The following is an 18919-nucleotide window of genomic DNA, read 5'->3' on the forward strand; positions in this document are numbered from 1 at the left end:
GGGCCCACCGGCTGTGCTAGGCAGCCACGTCTGGAGTTGAGGGGTAACGTTTTAGCGCACATCTGGTTTTCTGGCATGTGAACTGAGCCCCTGAGTGAGAACTGGAGTTCTGATGACACTGAGGTCATCCTGCTCTCCTGTTGTCTGAACAAGACCCGGCAAGGCAGCGATAAGCTCATGTGCTCTCGGGGAACACACGGTTTAGGGAAAGTACTTTTGGGGTCACATACAATTAAATTATTTAAGACTTGACAACTGACGTGACAATTTTCGCCATTTTATTGAAAAGGATTTTTGTTGGTAAGTGATATTTTAAAGTATTCCAAGATTGATTTGATATTGTACTCTCAGAAAAGCCTTATGCATCATTATCTGTTCCCAGTTAATCAGCACTTTCATCCCTCATGATGTCCAAATTTAGGGTCGACGTTCAGGTTCAGATGAGATCCCCACGGCCCCTTAGATGTAGCAAGCAGTTGAAATGACGGGCTTACAGCTTCTGTGGCAGGGGTGCAAATTGACCTGTTAGAGCTCACAGTACAGAGCTTTGTGGAACACAGTGCCAATCAGCAGTTTCCCCTTGTACACAGAGGCAGCTGCACTTCCTTGCAACACTGTACCATTTTCTGCATAAACCACTGTGACTTTGGGTTGTTCTGATACAATATTCTGGATTAGGAGCACCTATCAAAAAATAATATTAGATTAATATTTTTTTAAGAGTCATTCAAGACATAATTTTAAGCATGGGGTCATTTCTCCATAAGAAGCCTTTAGGTAAATCCTATTTTGCTCCAGAATTACTCTCTAAGACACCTATTTCCTCATTGGCAAAATGACAGGTTTGATCAGGTGATTTTTAACAGAGGTAGAGACACATAGGCCTATAGAGGCAAGGCAAGAAGTATAAGTGAGTAGCACAGCCTGCCTGTGAGACATTAGGGAGTAGAAGGGACTATGGTAAATGGGGAGAGGGGTTGTTAGTAATAGTCAAATTATTGCCATGCTGGAATTCAGGCCAGTTTTGTGTATTTTCAGATAAGCTAGGAATTTGGATGTTTACACTTCATTCTTGGTTTTTAAATGCTGGCAAAAAAAGAGTATTGCCCAATAAAGAACATATCTCTACACCACATTCATCTATTACTCTGAATTTAAGGTCCCAACTCTAAGAGTAAAATATTTTATAAGTTCAGTTTCCTTCATTTAGTTGAACAGGAATATGATTGTATCATTAGCAACAGTGTAGTAATATGTTAAGGTGACTGTAGTAATAGCTGATATTTGACCATTTTTGCTGATGAAATGGCAATTTTATATGATTCATCCTACTATAAAGAGCACACTGTAAGGCAGGAGCCCAGGGTCATGTTTAGGATCTTCCCCCTACCATTCGTTTCTCATCTGTAGAATGAGATGAGTGGGACTGAATTAACTCTAAGTTCCCTTTTAAGTCTAACTTCCTATTAGTCTTAAGCCTTTAGGATAAAATACAATGACCTGAAGAAAGGATACCTACATACAAAAACATCAAATATGGCAGACTAGGAAGGCCAGTGCCTGGATATTAAAGGGTCAGTGGGAACATTTAAAAAGACCTCTTTAAAACAGCTGGCACCAAAGACAGATGTGTTAGGAAATTGCTGTAGCAATAACAAGTAGGAGTCAGTTACTGGGAAATAGTTGATGGTGCACCTTAGCTTAAGTAAGCCTTCCTCTAATAAAGTCAATCACTCTACTATGGGGCAGTGCATTGGATAATGGGTTGTTATTACTTTTTGCTATTCCTTCCCAGATCAATCATTAGAAAAGAGTATTTTTTCCAGAACAGCAAACCAAGTCTATGCTATAGCAAACGACCCAAGTTCACCAAATGAGCTAACAAGCAAGAACAAATTAGAATCTAACATTTTTCTGTGCTGAACAGTGAACACACCATAGCATACATTTCTTCAATTCTATTAAACATACCATACAGCAATCCTAATAGCTAAAAACTAGCAAAGGCACAAAGGCTTGCCATTAAACATAATCACGACTATCCTGAAAACCTAGAGAGAAAGGGTATGAAGGGCCATAATGTAACTGCAAATGCACATTTTAGTTTTATCTAAGAGACACAGACTTCAGTAAAAAATAATGTTTTTTCTGGTGGAGGTGGGGAATGATACTGACCCTTGAAGCTTTAAAAAAAATAGACAGCAGTAAACTAGGTCCAAATTGTGTATTTGATGTAAATAACAAGTATAATTAGTACATACTGAAAACTCAAAGAAAACCCAGATAAGTCATAGTAAACATTCAAATGCCTATGGCAAAGTGAGTTTCAAATTCTTGTTTGCACTGCCAAAATAGTCCACTGAAGAAAGACCATGGACGCAAATAGGGTCTTTGGGTACTATAACTAACGTGGAAGAAAAGGTTCTTTAAGCCAAATAATTCCTGCAAGTGATTTATCTTCCCATTCTTCGGGGAAGGTTTAGAGAGGATGGCCATTTGTGCTTTGGATTGGTCCATGGCATTAACGTGTGCATATACTGACACACAGGAAGAGGGAGTTGAATAGGAAGGCAGGTAGCAAACAAGTGATTAGACCATAACAGTGTGAGCCATTCTATTTTTTAAACTATTACGAATTCCCAAGTTGGAGAAACCCCCTATTGATAAAGATATGGAGCCCAGTCGAGTGCTGGCTATCCTAACCCAGCCCTCCAGGCCCATCTCCACTCTGCTCACACTGGTACAGAGGCCGACTTTCAGGGCTCCTTTGCCCTCCAGCTCCCAGTTAGGGTCCATCAAGGAGCAGCAGCAGCGGGGGGATGGGAGCACTGAGAGGGAGGTGGGGTATTTCCTCCAGGTGGAGTCACTGGTGGCTGGCTGTATCCCTCAAGCAGATGCCAGGTTCCTCTCAGAGGACCCTCTCCACACAGAGCTCTCTTCTTGTCTGGCTTCTGGAGCCATTTCCTGTCCCCCTTGCCATCCCTGGGGTACTGCATTATCCCCTCTTGGTTTCTTCCCGCTCTGTCCACAGCTTTGTATATAGGGCCCTTATTAAATCCCCTCAAACTACCCAGTTTACCACCTGTGTCCTGCCTACACTCTGACTACAAGGCCTCCCAAAGCAAATTCCTTTTGATATCTGATCATTCGGATCATCTGTCCATCTCCCCCCTTTCAATTGCACATATAATTGAGATTTATGTTTTCAACTGAAAAACAGCTGGGAATAAGGTAACTGATCTGATTCATTTTTCAAACCAACCTCTGATGCAGGAGGATTCGCCGAGTCATAGAAGAAGATTTTCATGCCATTGGGATGGCATCCAATCCAAAGGTCCCCTGTCACAGGGTCCACAGATATGTTATCCACGAGTGTGTTCAAGTCCAGGGACTTCCAGATTAAAACCAAGGAGAGAAGGAAGGACAGAAAGTGAAAAAATTTGAGAGGTGATGGAGCAACATCAGGGCAAACGACCGTCTTGTCCTTGGTCACCACAATTCTGTCCCATTTCAATAGCACTCAGGGAATTCCTCTAGCTTTCCATCTATGCTAGTATTTTATCAGTTTCTAGGACAGATGAGGGAGGGGAAGGTATAGAAAGCCAGAAAAACTGTAAAAAGTTAGATGAAATCAATTGGACTAACATCTGTGCGTGAACCTAAAACTGAAGGAAAAACAAGTTTTGAGTGCAGCATAAAACAGTTCCTTCTAAAATGGCATGTGCAGATGATATTTTTATAGGCATTCAGAAAGCAACCAGGACGTGTAGATTCACTTGTGATGAGAGCATCGATGAAACGTAGGCTCTTCTCTAGTGGCTAATCATAGGCTGTGCAGCCAAAGGAGAAATGATCACCTGGGGCCTGATTTTTGCCTTGAAGTTGAGGAACAGTTTCTTCTTTGGTTTCCTGAGGTTATTCAGCTCCCTGTTCTTCTGCTGCGTATTTTCTAAACATAAGTTGCAAGCATGAGATGACTGCACAGATTGCTGTCGAGGCTTTGTTCCAGGATCATAAATAATACCAATGATTCTTAATTCCACCATTCATCACCTTGGCTGCCTTCTATCGGGGAGAAATCGCATCTATTTGTCTACCGCTAACTCTCAGTTGGAGAAACAATATCTACCGTGTACCTCAAACAGAGGCCAGCATACCCAGCATCCAGAGACCCTATAATAACTGGAGGTGGCTCGTTGCAAAGGCCAGAGCACGCACAGGCAGCTGCAGTGCGCCAACGCTGCCCTGTGCGTCCTACTCAAAATGAGAGCTATCCCCACGTGTCTGTGAAGGGACTAGAGGGCTCGAGCATTGTGGCAGAGCTTCCTTTTTGCCGTCATGCAGAGCCATCACTCATTCTTACCCTGGACACAGGCAAGGTTGGCCAAAGGAGGCAGCTGAGCAAACATCCTCTGGCCAAAATCAGCTCCAGGCCTTCTCCATCCTCACACCCCCATCTATCGCAGTGTCCGACATCCTTGGCTCATACATTAACTTCTCGAGATGAGGAAAACGTTTGTCTCAGGGCTCTGCTATTATCTTTGCAAGAGGTGATAGCCAATTGGTGAATTCCAAAGCAGACAAAAGCCTGCAGAGATGAGAGTCGGGGGTGAGAGTGGGAGAAGGACAGAGAAGCCTGGTATCTCATTCGTTCCACACACAAATACTGAGCTCCTACCAAGTGCTCTGCAAGAAGCTGGCACCTGCAGAGTGCGGGGTCAGCTGCAGACCTGGCTCCTGCCAAGGAAGAGCTGGAGTCCAGCAGGGAGCCCATGCTGGACGGGCATTTCCCTCTTGCCTTGCAAACCCATAATTCCTAGCAATACTGACTCACCACAACGCACATGCGGACCACATCTCATGCTTCCACAAGCCAAGGGGAAAACTGGACATTCCTTGGTTAAAGAACTGTAATCAATTATTCTCTGAGAAAAATTGTATCCTCTGTTAACAAGTATCCCAATTTTTGGAGAACTGGAACTCATTGAAGTTAGACTAACACTTGAGTGTCTTGAAACCTCTTTTTTTTGGAGCAAAGAATTATTTTTATTGTGGTAAAATACACATAACATGAAATTTGTTATTTTAACCATATTTAAGTGTACAATTCAGTGACATTAAGTACATTCACAATGTTGTGTCACCATCACCACTATTCATTTCCAGAAATTTCTGTCATCCCAGACAGAAGCTCTGTACCCAATAGCTCCCCATTCCTCCCTCCCCCAACCGCTGGTAACCTCTAGTTCACTGTCTAGGAATTTGCCTATTCTAGGTACCTCATCTAAGTGGAATTATACAATATTTGTCCTTTCGTGTCTAGCTTATTTCACATAGCATAATGTCCTCAAAGTTCCCTCTCTTTGTAACATGTATTAGTATTTCATTCCATTTTAAGGCTGAATAGTATTCCGTTGTATGTATATACTACACTTTGACAGGACATAAACCCATCCGCATCTCATCGCAAGTTCTAAGATCAGTCGCAGCTAGTTTATCAAATTTCTTGGCACTCCGGGTATTAATTAACTGGACTTAATAACATGATCCTTCAAAAGAAAGAATAACATTACAGTCGCGGCTGTAGTCTCCACTGACCTGCTATGTCACGAGATGGGCATGATTTGTTGCCCAAATGGGAGCCAAACCTGAAACAAGCCCTGCCCTCAATCTTGCCTTGGCTGGAGCAGCATCTTCATCATTCTGTGCTGAAAGTATATTGGATTGGGTTCTATTCTTTTTTTTTTTTTTTTAATTCACCCTTTTATTTTTTTTATTTTTTATTTTTTGTGTGAGGAATATCAGCCCTGAGTTAACATCCGTGCTAATCCTCCTCTTTTTCCTGAGGAAGACCAGCTCTGAGCTAACATCTATTGCCAATCCTCCTCATTTTTTTCCCCAAAGCCCCAGTGGATAGTTGTATGTCACAGTTGCACATACTTCTAGTTACTGTATGTGGGACTCGGCCTCAGCATGGCCGGAGAAGCGGTGCGTTGGTGCGCGCCCGGGATCTGAAGCCTGGGCCGCCAGTAGCGGAGCGCGTGCGCTTAACTGCTAAGCCACGGGGCCGGCCCTGGGTTCTATTCTTATAAAAGTCTTTAACTTTCAATTTACAGAAGTCCCTATTGTTACAACCACAGTTTGTTTTTATTCCCTCAACCAGTATGAGTGTGTGAAAATCAATTTTACTTCAGGTAGTACCAAACTAGCCCTGCCAATGATTTTTAATGGCAAACGTGATGTTACATTTGATGTTGCTTCAAGCTAATTTTCTCTGAGTGAAGCCCCCATGACAGGACCTTGGATGTGCTGACAGGCACAGTCACACAGTGCCTGGTGACCGTGCTTCACGCTGTGGGCAGTAATGGCAGAAATGCAATGTCTTGCTGTTTGTCAGGGGCAGGGGGCTACTTTCATAATGCTCCACTTTGCTCTTACTTTCTCTTTCCTCGACTTTGTGTTTTTACCTCTTTTGACCCAAACTTTCAGACCGGATCAGAATTGGTGGGGGTAGAAGATGCAACCCTGCAGCATACCTGGCCCCATCATATTAATTTAACAAGTAATTGCTGAGTGCCTACTAGGTGTTAGGAACTCTTCCAGGAACAAATGGAAAAAAACCTGTCCTTGTGGGGTCCACAGTCTAGTGGGAGAGGCAGAGCATAGAGAGGATATATAAAATGTACAGTATGTTAGTAATGAATGCTGAAGGGAAAATAAAGCCATAAAGGAGATAGGAAATGTGTGTGTGTGTGTATGTGTGTGTTTGTGTGTGTGGAGGGGGCAGAGTTGCAAGTTAGAGTAGATAGCCAGGGAAGGTCTCCTTGAAGTGACATTTTAGTAAAATCTGGAAGCATATGAAGGAGAGCCATGAAGATGTGGAGGAAGAGGAGATGTGGAGGAAGATGACCCAGCAGAGGGAACAAGTGCCCCACCCTGAGGCAGGGCCAGGCCTGGGGAGCTCCAGGAACACACACACACAAAAGAGGCTCAGCAGGGGGCAAGGGCTGGAAATAAAGGCACAAAGGGATGGGCTACCACACACACAGCGGCCATTGTGAGTACTTGGGCTTTATAAATATTGTGGAGAGCACTGCCTTGTTAAACACAAGTTGAGGCTATTTCCATGTTCCATCAACATGGAGGAAAAAAAGAAAGGGAGGGAGAAAGGTGCGGAAGGGAGGGAGAGAGGGAGGGAGGGAAGGAGGAAGGGAGGATGGACAGACGTAGGAACATAATGCTAAGCTTAAAAGTCACTAGAGCAGTGACGTTAGCAACATGGCGGAGTGAGCTGTTCCTTGTGTCTCTCCCTCTTCGAATTACAACTAAAAGGACATTCATCGATCAGCAGAGAATACCCACAGAGCACACCAGGATGCCTGAGAGACTGGAGCAGCTGTGTATCTGAAGGTAGATGGATTACCACCCCTCCGAGGGAAGAGATGGTGGACATAGGTGAACACCATCTGGACCCCAGGCAGCCCAGCGCATGTATGGGACTACTTTTCCGGCTGGAGCAATCATAGCACTGCCATGAGGGGTGAGAGCGTGCCTCAGCATGACTGTGGTAACAGGTAACCGTGGCCCTGAGCCCCCCGTATGATCACTTACCCGTCTAGTAGGGGAGCCCTCAGGGCCACGCAGCCCACAGAGAGCGGCACAGGCTTGGACCCAGAGGGGGAAGATCCGCTTGCCAAGCACAAAGGCCAGTGCACCTAGGAGCAAAGGGTAGCTGAGCTGCCACTCAGGTGATCAAGCTCCCTGCTGCGGTGAAAACACATAGTACTGCTGCAGCCCCAAAGTGGGGAAGCGTGTCTCAGCGGGACTGTGAGAGCAAGTGGCAGTGGCTCCCAGCCCTTGCATGATCACTCTCTCATCTGGTGGGAGAATCCAGAATCCCACCCAGTCTCAGGGAGTGGCTGGCTTGGTCCCAGAAGGGAAGTCCTGCCCACCAAGCACAACGGCTTGTGTGACCTAGGAGCAGAGGGTGGCTGAGATCCCAGTCCTGGTAAACAAGCTCTCGGCTGCCATGAACACCCATAGTACCTCTGTGGCCCGGAAGCAGGGAGCACAATCCCTGGGGTCTGTGAGAGCAGGCAGCAGTATCCCTGAGCCCTCCACGTGACTACTTTCCCATTCGGTGGGAGACCCCACAGGGCCACTGTGATCCCAAGGAGTGACCCAGGCTTGGACAGGCACAGTTGACAGGGATCACAGCAGTGGGCTCAGATTACACAGCTCCTGACCCCCCGCCCCCCACCAAGTGGCAGCAGGTGGAACCTGCATCCAGCAACTATCACTATGCGCCGGCACAAATCCACTCCATCAAATGGTATAAAGAAATTTATTAATACTTCAGACCAAAAGCAAAAAGACAAACACTCAGAAACCAATCCTGAAGGCATGGAAATCTATGATCTAAAGGACAAAAAATTCAAGACAGCCATCATAAGAAAACTCAATGAGCTACAAGAGAATTCTGAAAGACAGTTCAACCAAATCAGGAACCAAATTACTGAACACAGGGAATTCTTCACAAAAGAGATCAAAACTATAAAGAAAAACCAAACAGAATTGTTAGAGATGAAAAACACAATGAATGAGATAAAGAAAAAACTGGAGTCCTTAAACAACTGGGCTGATAATACGGAGGATAGAATTAGCAATCTGGAGGATAGGAACACAGAAATGCTTCAGATGGAGGAGGAGAGAGAACTTAGACTAAAAAGAAATGAAGAAATTCTCCAAGAAATATCTGACTCAATTAGGAAATGCAACATAAGGCTTACAGGTATTCCAGAGGGACAAGAGAGGGAAAAAGGAGCAGAGAGCTTGTTCAAAGAAATAATAACTGAGAACTTCCCACACCTGGAGACGGAGCTGGATTACATGTAAAAGACGCCAACAGGACTCCTAATTACATCAATGTAAAAAGACCTTCTCCAAGGCATATATTAGTAAAGCTGGCAAAAGTGAATGATAAAGAAAAAATATTAAGGGCAGCAAGGCAGAAGAGAATAACCTATAAAGGAAGCCCTATCAGGCTTTCAGTGGATTTTTCAGCAGAAACCTTACAGGCTAGGAGAGAGTGGAATGATAAATTCAAAATTTTGAAAGAAAAAACTTTCAGCCAAGAATACTATATCTCATGAAAATATCCTTCAGATATGATGGAGAAATAAAAATTTTCCCAGATAAACAAAAGCTGAGGGAGTTCATTGGCACAAGACCACACCCCCTACAAGATTTGATCAAGAAAGCCCTCATACCTGAAAAAGAAAAAGAAAGGGTTTACAAAGCCTTGAACAAGCAGATAAACAGGCAGACAAAATCAGAAATTGCAACTCTCTATCAGAACAGATTAGCAAACACTTGATTATAACTCTAAATATTAAAGAAAAGAAAACATCAAAAATAAATATTATCACTTCATTTTAACCAAAATTCACAAAACACAATGCAATAAGTTGTGACAACAACAACTTAGAAGGGGAAGAGGAAAGGAACGAAACCTGCTTAGACTAAGGGAACAAGAGGCTATCAGGGAGTGGACTATCTCTTCTATGAGATCTTTTATACAAACCACACAGTAACCACTCAACAAAAAATCAGAACAAAGACACAAGTGATAAATAAAGAGAAAACTGAGAAAACCATCATAGAGAGCCACCAAACTGAATTAGCAGTCCAAAATACATGGGAAGAGAAAGAAGGGAAATACATAACAACTGAAAAACAAGAGATGAAATGGCAGCATTAAGCCCTCATATATCAATAATCACTCTAAATGTAAATGGATTGAATTCGTAATCAAAAGACACAGAGTGGTTGGATGGATTAAAAAACAAGACCCAACAATTTGTTGCCTCCAGGAAACACATCTCAGCTCTAAAGACAAACACAAGCTCAGAGTGAACGGATGGAAGATGATACTCCAAGCTACTGGCAAACAAAAGAAAGCACGTGTTGCCGTACTTATATCAGACAAAGTAGACTTCAAGATAAAAAAGGCAATGAGAGACAAAGAGGGGCAATATATAATGAGAAAAGGGACACTCCACCAAGAAGACATAATACTTATAAATATATATGCACCCAAGACAGGAGCACCAAAGTACGTGAAGCAACTATTAACAAACCTAAAAGGAGATATCAACAACACCACAATAATATTAGGGGACCTTAACACCCCACTTACATCAATGGATAGACCATCCAGAGAGAAAGTCAATAAGGAAATAGTGGACTTAAATGAAAAACTAGATGAGATGGATTTAATAGATATATATAGAGCACTCCATCCAAAAAGAACAGATTACACATTCTTCTCAAGCGCACATGGAACATTCTCAAGGATAGATCATATGTTGGGAAACAAGGCGAACCTCTATAAATTTAAAATGGAAATCATAACAAGCATCTTTTCCGGCCATAATGCTACGAAACTAGAAATCAATTACAAGAAAAAAGCTGGGAAAGTGACAAAGATGTGGAGACTAAACAACATGCTACTGAACAACCAATGGATCATTGAAGAAATTAAAGGAGAAATCAAAGAATATCTGGCGACAAATGAAAATGAAAACACACCATACCACCTCATATGGGATGCAGCAAAAGTGGTCCTGAGAGGGAAATTCATAGCAATACAGGCCCACCTTAACAAACAAGAAAAATCCCAAATAAGCAATCTTAAACTACACCTAACAGAACTAGAAAAAGAACAAACAGAGCCCAAAGTCAGCAGAAGGAGGGAAATAATAAAAATTAGAGCAGAAATAAATGAAATTGAAAAAAACCATAGAAAGGATCAATGAAACAAAAAGCTGGTTCTTTGAGAAGATAAACAAAATTGACAAACCCTTAGTCAGACTCACCAAGAAAGAAAGAGAGAAGGCTCAAATAAATAAAATTAGAAATGAAAGAGGAGACATCACAATGGATACCACAGAAATACAAAGGATTATAAGAGAATACTATGAAAAACTATATTCCAACAAATTGGACAACCTAAGAAATGGATAAATCCTTAGACTCATAAAACCTCCCAAAATTTAATCAAGAAGAAATGGAAAACCTAAATAAACCAATCACAAGAGATTGAAACAGTAATCAAAAACCTCCCAAAAAATAAAAGTCCAGGACCAGATGGCTTCTCTGGAGGATTTTACCAAACATTCAAAGAAGATCTAATATCTATCCTTCTCAAACTATTCCAAAAAACGGAGGAAGATGGAACACTTCCTAACATATTCTATGAGGCCAACATCACCCTGATACCAAAGCCAGACAAGGAAAATACAAAGAAGGAAAATTACAGCTAATATTGCTCATGAACATAGATGTAAAAATCCTCAACAAAATATTGGCAAACCGAGTACGGCAATACATTAGGAAGATCATACACCACAATCAAGTGGGATTTATACCAGGGACACAGGGATGGTTTAACATCTGCAAATCAATCAATGTGATGCACCACATTAACAAAACAAGGAATAAAAACGACGTGATCATCTCAATAGATGCAAAGAAAGCATTTGACAAGATCAAACATCCATTTATGATAAAAACTCTCAATAAAATGGGTATAGAAACAAAGTACCTAAACATGATAAAGGCCACGTATAACAAACACACAGCCAACATCATACTCAACGGGGAAAAACTGAAAGTCATCCCTCTGAGAACAGGAACAAGACAAGGGTGCCCACTCTCGCCACTGTTATTCAACATAGTGTTGGAAGTTCTGGCCAGAGCAATTAGGCAAGTAAAAGGAATAAAAGGAATCCAAATAGGCAATGAAGAAGTGAAACTCTCGCTGTTTGCAGATGACATGACTTTATATATAGAAAACCCTAAAGAATCCATCAGAAAACTATTAGAAATAATCAACAACTACAGTCAAGTTGCAGGGTACAAAATCAACTTACAAAAATCCGTTGCATTTCTATATCTAACAATGAACTAACAAAAAGAGAACTCAAGAATACAATCCCATTTACAATAGCAACAAGAAGAATAGAATATCTAGGAATAAATTTAACCAAGGAGGTGAAAAACCTATACAATGAAAATTATAAGACATTATTGCAAGAAATCGATGATGCCATAAAGAAATGGAAAGATATCCCATGCGCATGGATTGGAAGAATAAACATAGTTAAAATGTCTATACTACCTAAAACAATCTACTGAGTCAATGCAATCCCAATCAGAATCCCAATGACGTTCTTCACGGTAATAGAACAAGCAATCCTAAAATTCATATGGGGCAACAAAAGACCCTGAATAGCTAAAGCAATACTGAGAAAAAAGAAGAAAGCTGGAGGCATCGCAATCCCTGACTTCAAAACATACTACAAAGTGATAGTAATCAAAACAGCGTGGTACTGGTACAAAAACAGACACATAGATCAATGGAACAGAATTGAAACCCCAGAAATAAAACCACACATATATGGACAGCTAATCTTCAACAAAAGAGCAAAGAACATACAATGGAGAAAGGAAAATCTCTTCAATAAATGGTGTTGGGAAAACTGGACAGCCACTTGCAAAAGAATGAAAGTAGACCATCTGCTTTCCCCATACACAAAAGTTAACTCAAAATGGATCAAAGAGCTGAAGGTGAGACCTGAAACTATAAAACTCCTGGAAGAAAATGTAGGCAGTACACTATTCATCATTGGTCATAAAGGGATCTTCTCGAATTCCATGTCTACTCGGACAAGGGAAACAAAAGAAAAAATAAACAAGTGGGATTTCATCAGACTAAAGAGCTTCTGCAAGGCAAATGAAACCAGGATCAAAATGAAAAGACAACCCATCAGCTGGGAGAAAATATTTACAAACCATATATCTGACAAGGGGTTAATCTCCATAATAAATAAAGAACTCACACATCTGAACAACAAAAAAACAATAACCCGATCAAAAAATGAGCGGAGGATATGAACAGACATTTTTCCAAGGAAGATATACAGATGGCCAATAGGCACATGAAAAGTGTTCAACATCACTAATCATCAGGGAAATGCAAATCGAAACTACACTAAGGTATCACCTTACACCTGTGCGAATGGCTATAATCACCAAGACAAAAAATAACAAATGTTGGAGAGGATGTGGAGAAAAGGGAGCCCTCATTCACTGCTGGTGGGATTGCAAACTGGTGCAGCCTCTATGGAAAACAGTATGGAGATTCCTCAAAAAATTAAAAATAGAAATACCTTATGATCCAGCTATCCCAACTCTGGGTATTTATCCAAAGAACTTGAAATCAACAATCCAAAGAGGCTTATGCACCCCTATGTTCATTGAAGCATTATTCACTATAGCCAAGATGTGGAAGCAACCCAAGTGTCCATCAACAGATGATTGGATAAAGAAGATGTGGTATACATATACAATGGAATACTACTCAGCCATAAAAAGACAAAATCATCCCATTTGCAGCAACATGGATGGACCTGGAGGGTATTAGGTTAAGTGAAATAAGCCAGACAGAGAAAGACAAACATTGTATGACCTCTCGCATATGTGGAATATAAACTAACACACGGACAGAGAGAACAGTTTGGTGGTTACCAGGGGGAAGGGAGTAGGAGGTGGGCACGAGGGGTGAAGGGTCGCCTTTACATGGTGACTGACAAATAATAATGTACAAATGGAATCTCACAATGTTATAAACTATTATGACACCAATAAAAAAAATTCACTAGAGCAGAAAGAATCCGAGTTTCATAGGTGAGATGTGTGGTCTGCTGCTTCCCACTCTGCCTGAGCGAAAATGAACAACAAACACATACGATGCTGATGACTCTTAATAAAGGAGTGAAAAATTGGTTCTCACCTTCTCCAATTAGACAATCTTTTTTTCCTCACTTTTAATTTCACAAATCAATTAGAATCTAATTATCACTCTGCAAACTTATAGTGTTAATATGTCTTACCTTCAATGGAGTTAAAGTCCAATTAGCGTGCTTTTCATACACATGAATCTTATGAGCCAGCAATTCAGCTACATAGACATACCTTCAAAGAAGAAAGAGCCACATCAGAGTGCTTGAAGAAATGTGATTCAAAAGGTTACCACGAAGTCGTGATAACTTCCTAGGGAAGAACTTTGCTTAGAGACTGGAAAATGGAACCCATCTCAAAGAACACCAAACTCTGAAAGAACTCAATGAGTTTACAGTGTAGTAAGGAGTTTTAATCTCTGAAAAGTTATTTCTAAATAGCTGGCCCTGATCGACAGGGACAGAACTTAGCCCATACACCAGCCCTTAATGTCTGGGAGCAAAAGCATTCCAGTGCTTCTCTTGGTTGTCAGTATAGTGGCAAGCCCCAGGTTCTGCATTTCAGGGGATCCGTGAGTTCTCTCAGGCAGGCTGCAGGAAAGCCCTTTGACAAACAGCCTCTTGTTTTAGGCCAGAGAAAGTATGAGAGAAGACAAGATGCTTGGCCTGGATCTGAGAGAAATCTTCCTCGCCTCCTACCCTGAGTGTGGTCTTGATGCTGTGGATTTAGTACTCTGCACACAGAGCAACACCACACTCATCCTGAAGATCCGTGCTCAGTCTATGCACAATGCATCCCAGAACAAAGAGAGAAATGACTGCTTGATTATCTGCTATTTTTGAAGATCAGGAGATAATATGAACAATTGAAAGCTGTCCATGTTGCTTTCTGTAAATATGTTACTAACCCTCTGAAATCCTTGGTGATATAAGATGAGGAAGGGTATAGATGGATGGAAACACAGATTTTATATATAGACCAATGCTACCCGAAGTGTGGTCCCCAGACCAATGCTGCTCTGTGAATTGTTTGTTTCAGGGCTGCTAGCAGATAGTAACGTAAATCAGCCGCATCACTAAGCACACTGCTTAAATTGACTTATTTTTCCCCTGTAGTAACACACTCTTGATGAAGGAAGTGTGCCTTGATTTACATTTTGGTGCAAGCTCTTTATCTTATCACAAACTAGCACTACAGATATATATATATGCCTAATACTGCTAATCTCATTATATACTCAAAAATATTCCCTCAAAGCAAAGCTATTTAGTAATACTAAATGTTTATCAAAGTATTATTTAGTAATACTAAACGTTTATTCACCCTCTTGAAATGTACTTTTATTCACCAAAAAAGAAATTAAATAAATATACCCACATAAAATAGAAAATTTTGATTTGATAAATTTTACCCGGTGGAAAATTTAGACATTTTACATTTTTCCTAATTTCTTCTTACTAGGAGAACATGTTAAAATGTATCACATTATTTAGAAAAGGAATATGTTCTAAAGAGATCTTATGAGAATCTGGGGAAATGCATGACATTTTAGAGTTCACATACTTGCCATCAGGTGAAATGTTGATTCCATTAGCAAAATCAAATCCGTCTGCCACCACTTGAACATCATTCGGACTATAGTAAACAACATATGACCATGCTAAACCCAAATATACTTCCCAGGATCTCAAGTAGGGGTCAACAAAATAGTGATCATTTGTGGCATAGAAGTGTTCAGGTCCCACGGCAACAATATCATTCACACTGCAATGCAAACACACATATGTGATATATACAGGTCTATGAGGGTATTGTACATTGGAGAGTTATGCACTGGTGTTCACTAATGTCTATTCCTAAAATTAAGATGTGAGATGGAGCCTTCACTCTAGCTGTTATGGCACAGAATTCATATGAAGTCAGCCCCATCTATACAATCTACAAAGACAATAATTACTCTAAGAAACCCTAAGAGGTTATTACAGCAATATAACGTAAAAGTCCTATTAATTATTTTTTTAAAATAGTGCTATGGGGTGTGTGTGTGTGTGTGTGTGTGTGCCTGCATGTGTGTGTGTAGATATACTAAATTCAGTAGACGTTAAATTAGGCTAGGAATCATTATCAGGGCAAAATTTATTTATGCTCATATTAAACAGTCCAAGTTACCATCAGGCAGTGGAAAAAACACTGGCAATCTTGAGACTCGCATCTTAGTTAAAGCTCTGCTACTATGAGCTGTGTGATTTAGGGAAAGTCAGCTATTTCATGTCAGGGTCTCAGTTTCCTTATCTGTAAAAGGAGGATGAGACGGACTGGTCTATCTTTCAGCTTAAAGGTCGCTTCCAGCCTTGAAGTTTCATGATTCTAAACTGAGTAAACTGCTCATGGACGAGAATACTCAGAAATAGGATGCTATGGCTTTTTTTCTTTCTGATTTTGATTCTATGTTACTGAAAATCTAAGGTATACAAGTCTATTTTTCTTCTTTAACAGGTACAACATAAGTGAGTCATTCTTTGCTGACTGAGGTGACAGAAGTTCCCCCGGGCCATCATCCGGGAGAGAATGATCTCAGCTCTCATGTGAGGGCATAACAGCCAGCACAGCAGCTCTGATGCAGCTCTGGGTTCCTGGGTGAGTTGGATAAGCACACAGAGCCTCAGTTTTCTCATCTGTAAAGAGAGATTAAATGATTTTCCCCCAGTCATGCAACTCATTAGTGTGAGGCTAAGGTCCGAAGCTTAATTTGTGGGGTTGCAATGGAATGACAACGAAGTGATGTCTGTTGCGTGCTCTGCAGGGAGCTGCCACTCACTAGGCCCGCAGTCAGTGGGAGCCACTATTACCACGTGAGAAAAAAGGTCAAGGAATTTAGGATTCCTCTGTACAGGCTCCAGGCATAACTTTGCAAGCTGGTGTTTCTCTCTCTATCTTTTTTAAAAGTAAATTTTCACACTTAGTATGCTTTACAATCATTTGCCTATTTTTCAAAAAAAAGGAGCAGAAAGAAAGAGTTTAGAGTAATAGCTTTGAAATCTGATGGGCTTCATTTGAATTCTGACGTTGCTTGCTGTTGTCTGTGGGGCCACAGCATGTCACTAAACTCTGAGCCTCAGTTTCCTCTCTATACCTTGAAAGGTTAGGGTGAGAATACACTCCAGGAATGAATGCAAAGACCTTGGCACCATGCCTGGTATCTAGTAAATGACCGAAATGACCATTGTGTTATCATCAATAACAACATGTTTCAATTATAATAGATTTAGTAATTCCAATATTGACGCTATAAACAATCATATAAACAACCATCAAATACAAAGCAGAAAGTATATGTGGCTAGTGTATGCATTGAGAGCAGAATTTTAATTAATTATGGCACTATGGTTATTTTCAGTTTGGTTCTATATTGCCAAAGACCAATATTTTTGCAATTGACTCAGAAAAATATACTCTAACCCTGAGAAACTGGACATATCTGAGATTTCCAAGATTAAATGATGACACAAATAAAATAAGTTTTCACTATTTCATAGTAGTTCAGAGCATCAGCTCCAGGCTCATGCTACCAGGATTAAAATCCCAGCTGAACCATTTACTGGTGGTGTCATCTGGGGCAAGTTAACTACTCCAGGTCTCAAATTTTTTTTAATCCAAAATGGTATAATAATAAAACCTAATTAAGAGGATATTTGTAAAAAGTTAATAGAATAATCTGTTTAAATTGGTTATTGCAGCACCTAACCTACAGTCAAACCTCATTAAGTAGTTGTTATTACTATTATTATCACTAGCCCAGCTTCTCCATTCTACATACTTTTCCCTCATTTGGATCTTGGTATTTGAAACATTCTCCAGACACTCAGTATTCTCATTCTCTTTCCAAAATATATTTGTGGAATAAATGTGTGAATAAACTCTCCCATCAAAAGCGGCTCTCTAAACAGTCACTCATCCCAAAGATGCAGAAGCAGCCCTGGGCCAGAGTTCCTACTCGGCTACTACTGGGTTGATTGACCTTCACCCAGCAACTCAATTTCTTTCCAGTCTCAGTTCCTCATCTTCAAAACCACCAGGTAGGAAAGGAGAGGAAGGGGCCCTCTGAGCGCACACTACGTACGTGCCAGGCGCTTTGCTAGGTACCTGCATGTAAATAACACAGGGTTCAAAAGAAATCTAGATTTACAAATATTGGGGCGTTCGAATGCTGTACGTAAATTATTCAAATAGACGTTGGAATTCTAGAAAATCATAATGATTAGAGGATAAAAATTGTTGGGAAGATAGTGTCAGATTATTGTCCTAAATCCATCACTAGCCTCATAAACCAAATCCTGAGGAAAGCCAGAAAATTGACTTTGTGTTGGGTTGACAGGGGTCAGGGATCCCTGGGTGTTTTCTTTCTCCACATGTTATATCATCAAGAGGCCTAGCATGGAGCTGAGCGTTACTACAGATCTGCTGTTTCATAAATTGTGTGCAACCAAACAGCAGTAGAGGCAGGACAGGGAGGTCTTAGAGGCACCAGATTTCAGATGTCCTCTAGGGATGAATTTCTAATTAATAGAAACATCTAAGATTCTATTTCTTATGAAAATAAATAACAAATAAATAAGCTCAAGATGTGGAATTCATCTATGAAACTGGTTTGTGTTTGAAGTACTAAGTCTGGTTTTGGAGAAAAGTAGAGTTTTTTCTTGATAAAGTTCAGACAGACATTCTGAAGGCAGGAGCCATAAGCCAGCATCTAGCCAGCGGGGGAAATGAGGGGAGAATAGATGGATCTTCTCTGAGGGACTTGAGTCCTCAGAAGTTTCTGCAGAAGAACATTAGGAGGAGTTTGTGATGGTTAGAAAGGAGCCATTATCCCCCTGACCCACAGGCCAACAGGAAAAACTAAAAGTGGATTATCCATCCACTGGTGTTCAAGGAAAACGCAAACATGATCTATCTCAGTACTTAGGCAGAAGTTTGTGTCTGATGGTTTTCAGATGCAAAAGTGATTTTTCTTCTTCTTGAAATTTAAACAACTCAACTGTGGACTTCAAATCTGGATGGTTCACCACCAGCAGGTACACAGTATCATCTGAGAAGAGATTAAAAACAAAAATTGAAA

The 18919-nt window shown here is 40.9% G+C and overlaps 1 protein-coding gene across 1 annotated transcript in view; it reads right to left on the bottom strand.

Moving 5' to 3' along the window:
- Positions 1–304: 304 nt before the first annotated feature.
- The window catches only part of LOC131394489 (serum paraoxonase/arylesterase 1), a 30669-nt gene continuing 12054 nt past the window's right edge, over positions 305–18919 (bottom strand). Inside the window, exons 5-9 of the mRNA XM_058525871.1 lie at positions 18763–18889; positions 15367–15567; positions 13956–14037; positions 3263–3391; positions 305–684 (exon numbers count right to left, since the gene is read on the bottom strand). Of these exons, the coding sequence (XP_058381854.1) occupies positions 526–684; positions 3263–3391; positions 13956–14037; positions 15367–15567; positions 18763–18889 (698 nt within the window). The 3' untranslated portion in view covers positions 305–525. The remainder of the gene's footprint in view (positions 685–3262; positions 3392–13955; positions 14038–15366; positions 15568–18762; positions 18890–18919) is intronic.

This window comes from Diceros bicornis, chromosome 3 (assembly GCF_020826845.1).
Source record: "Diceros bicornis minor isolate mBicDic1 chromosome 3, mDicBic1.mat.cur, whole genome shotgun sequence".
NCBI lineage: Eukaryota > Metazoa > Chordata > Mammalia > Perissodactyla > Rhinocerotidae > Diceros > Diceros bicornis.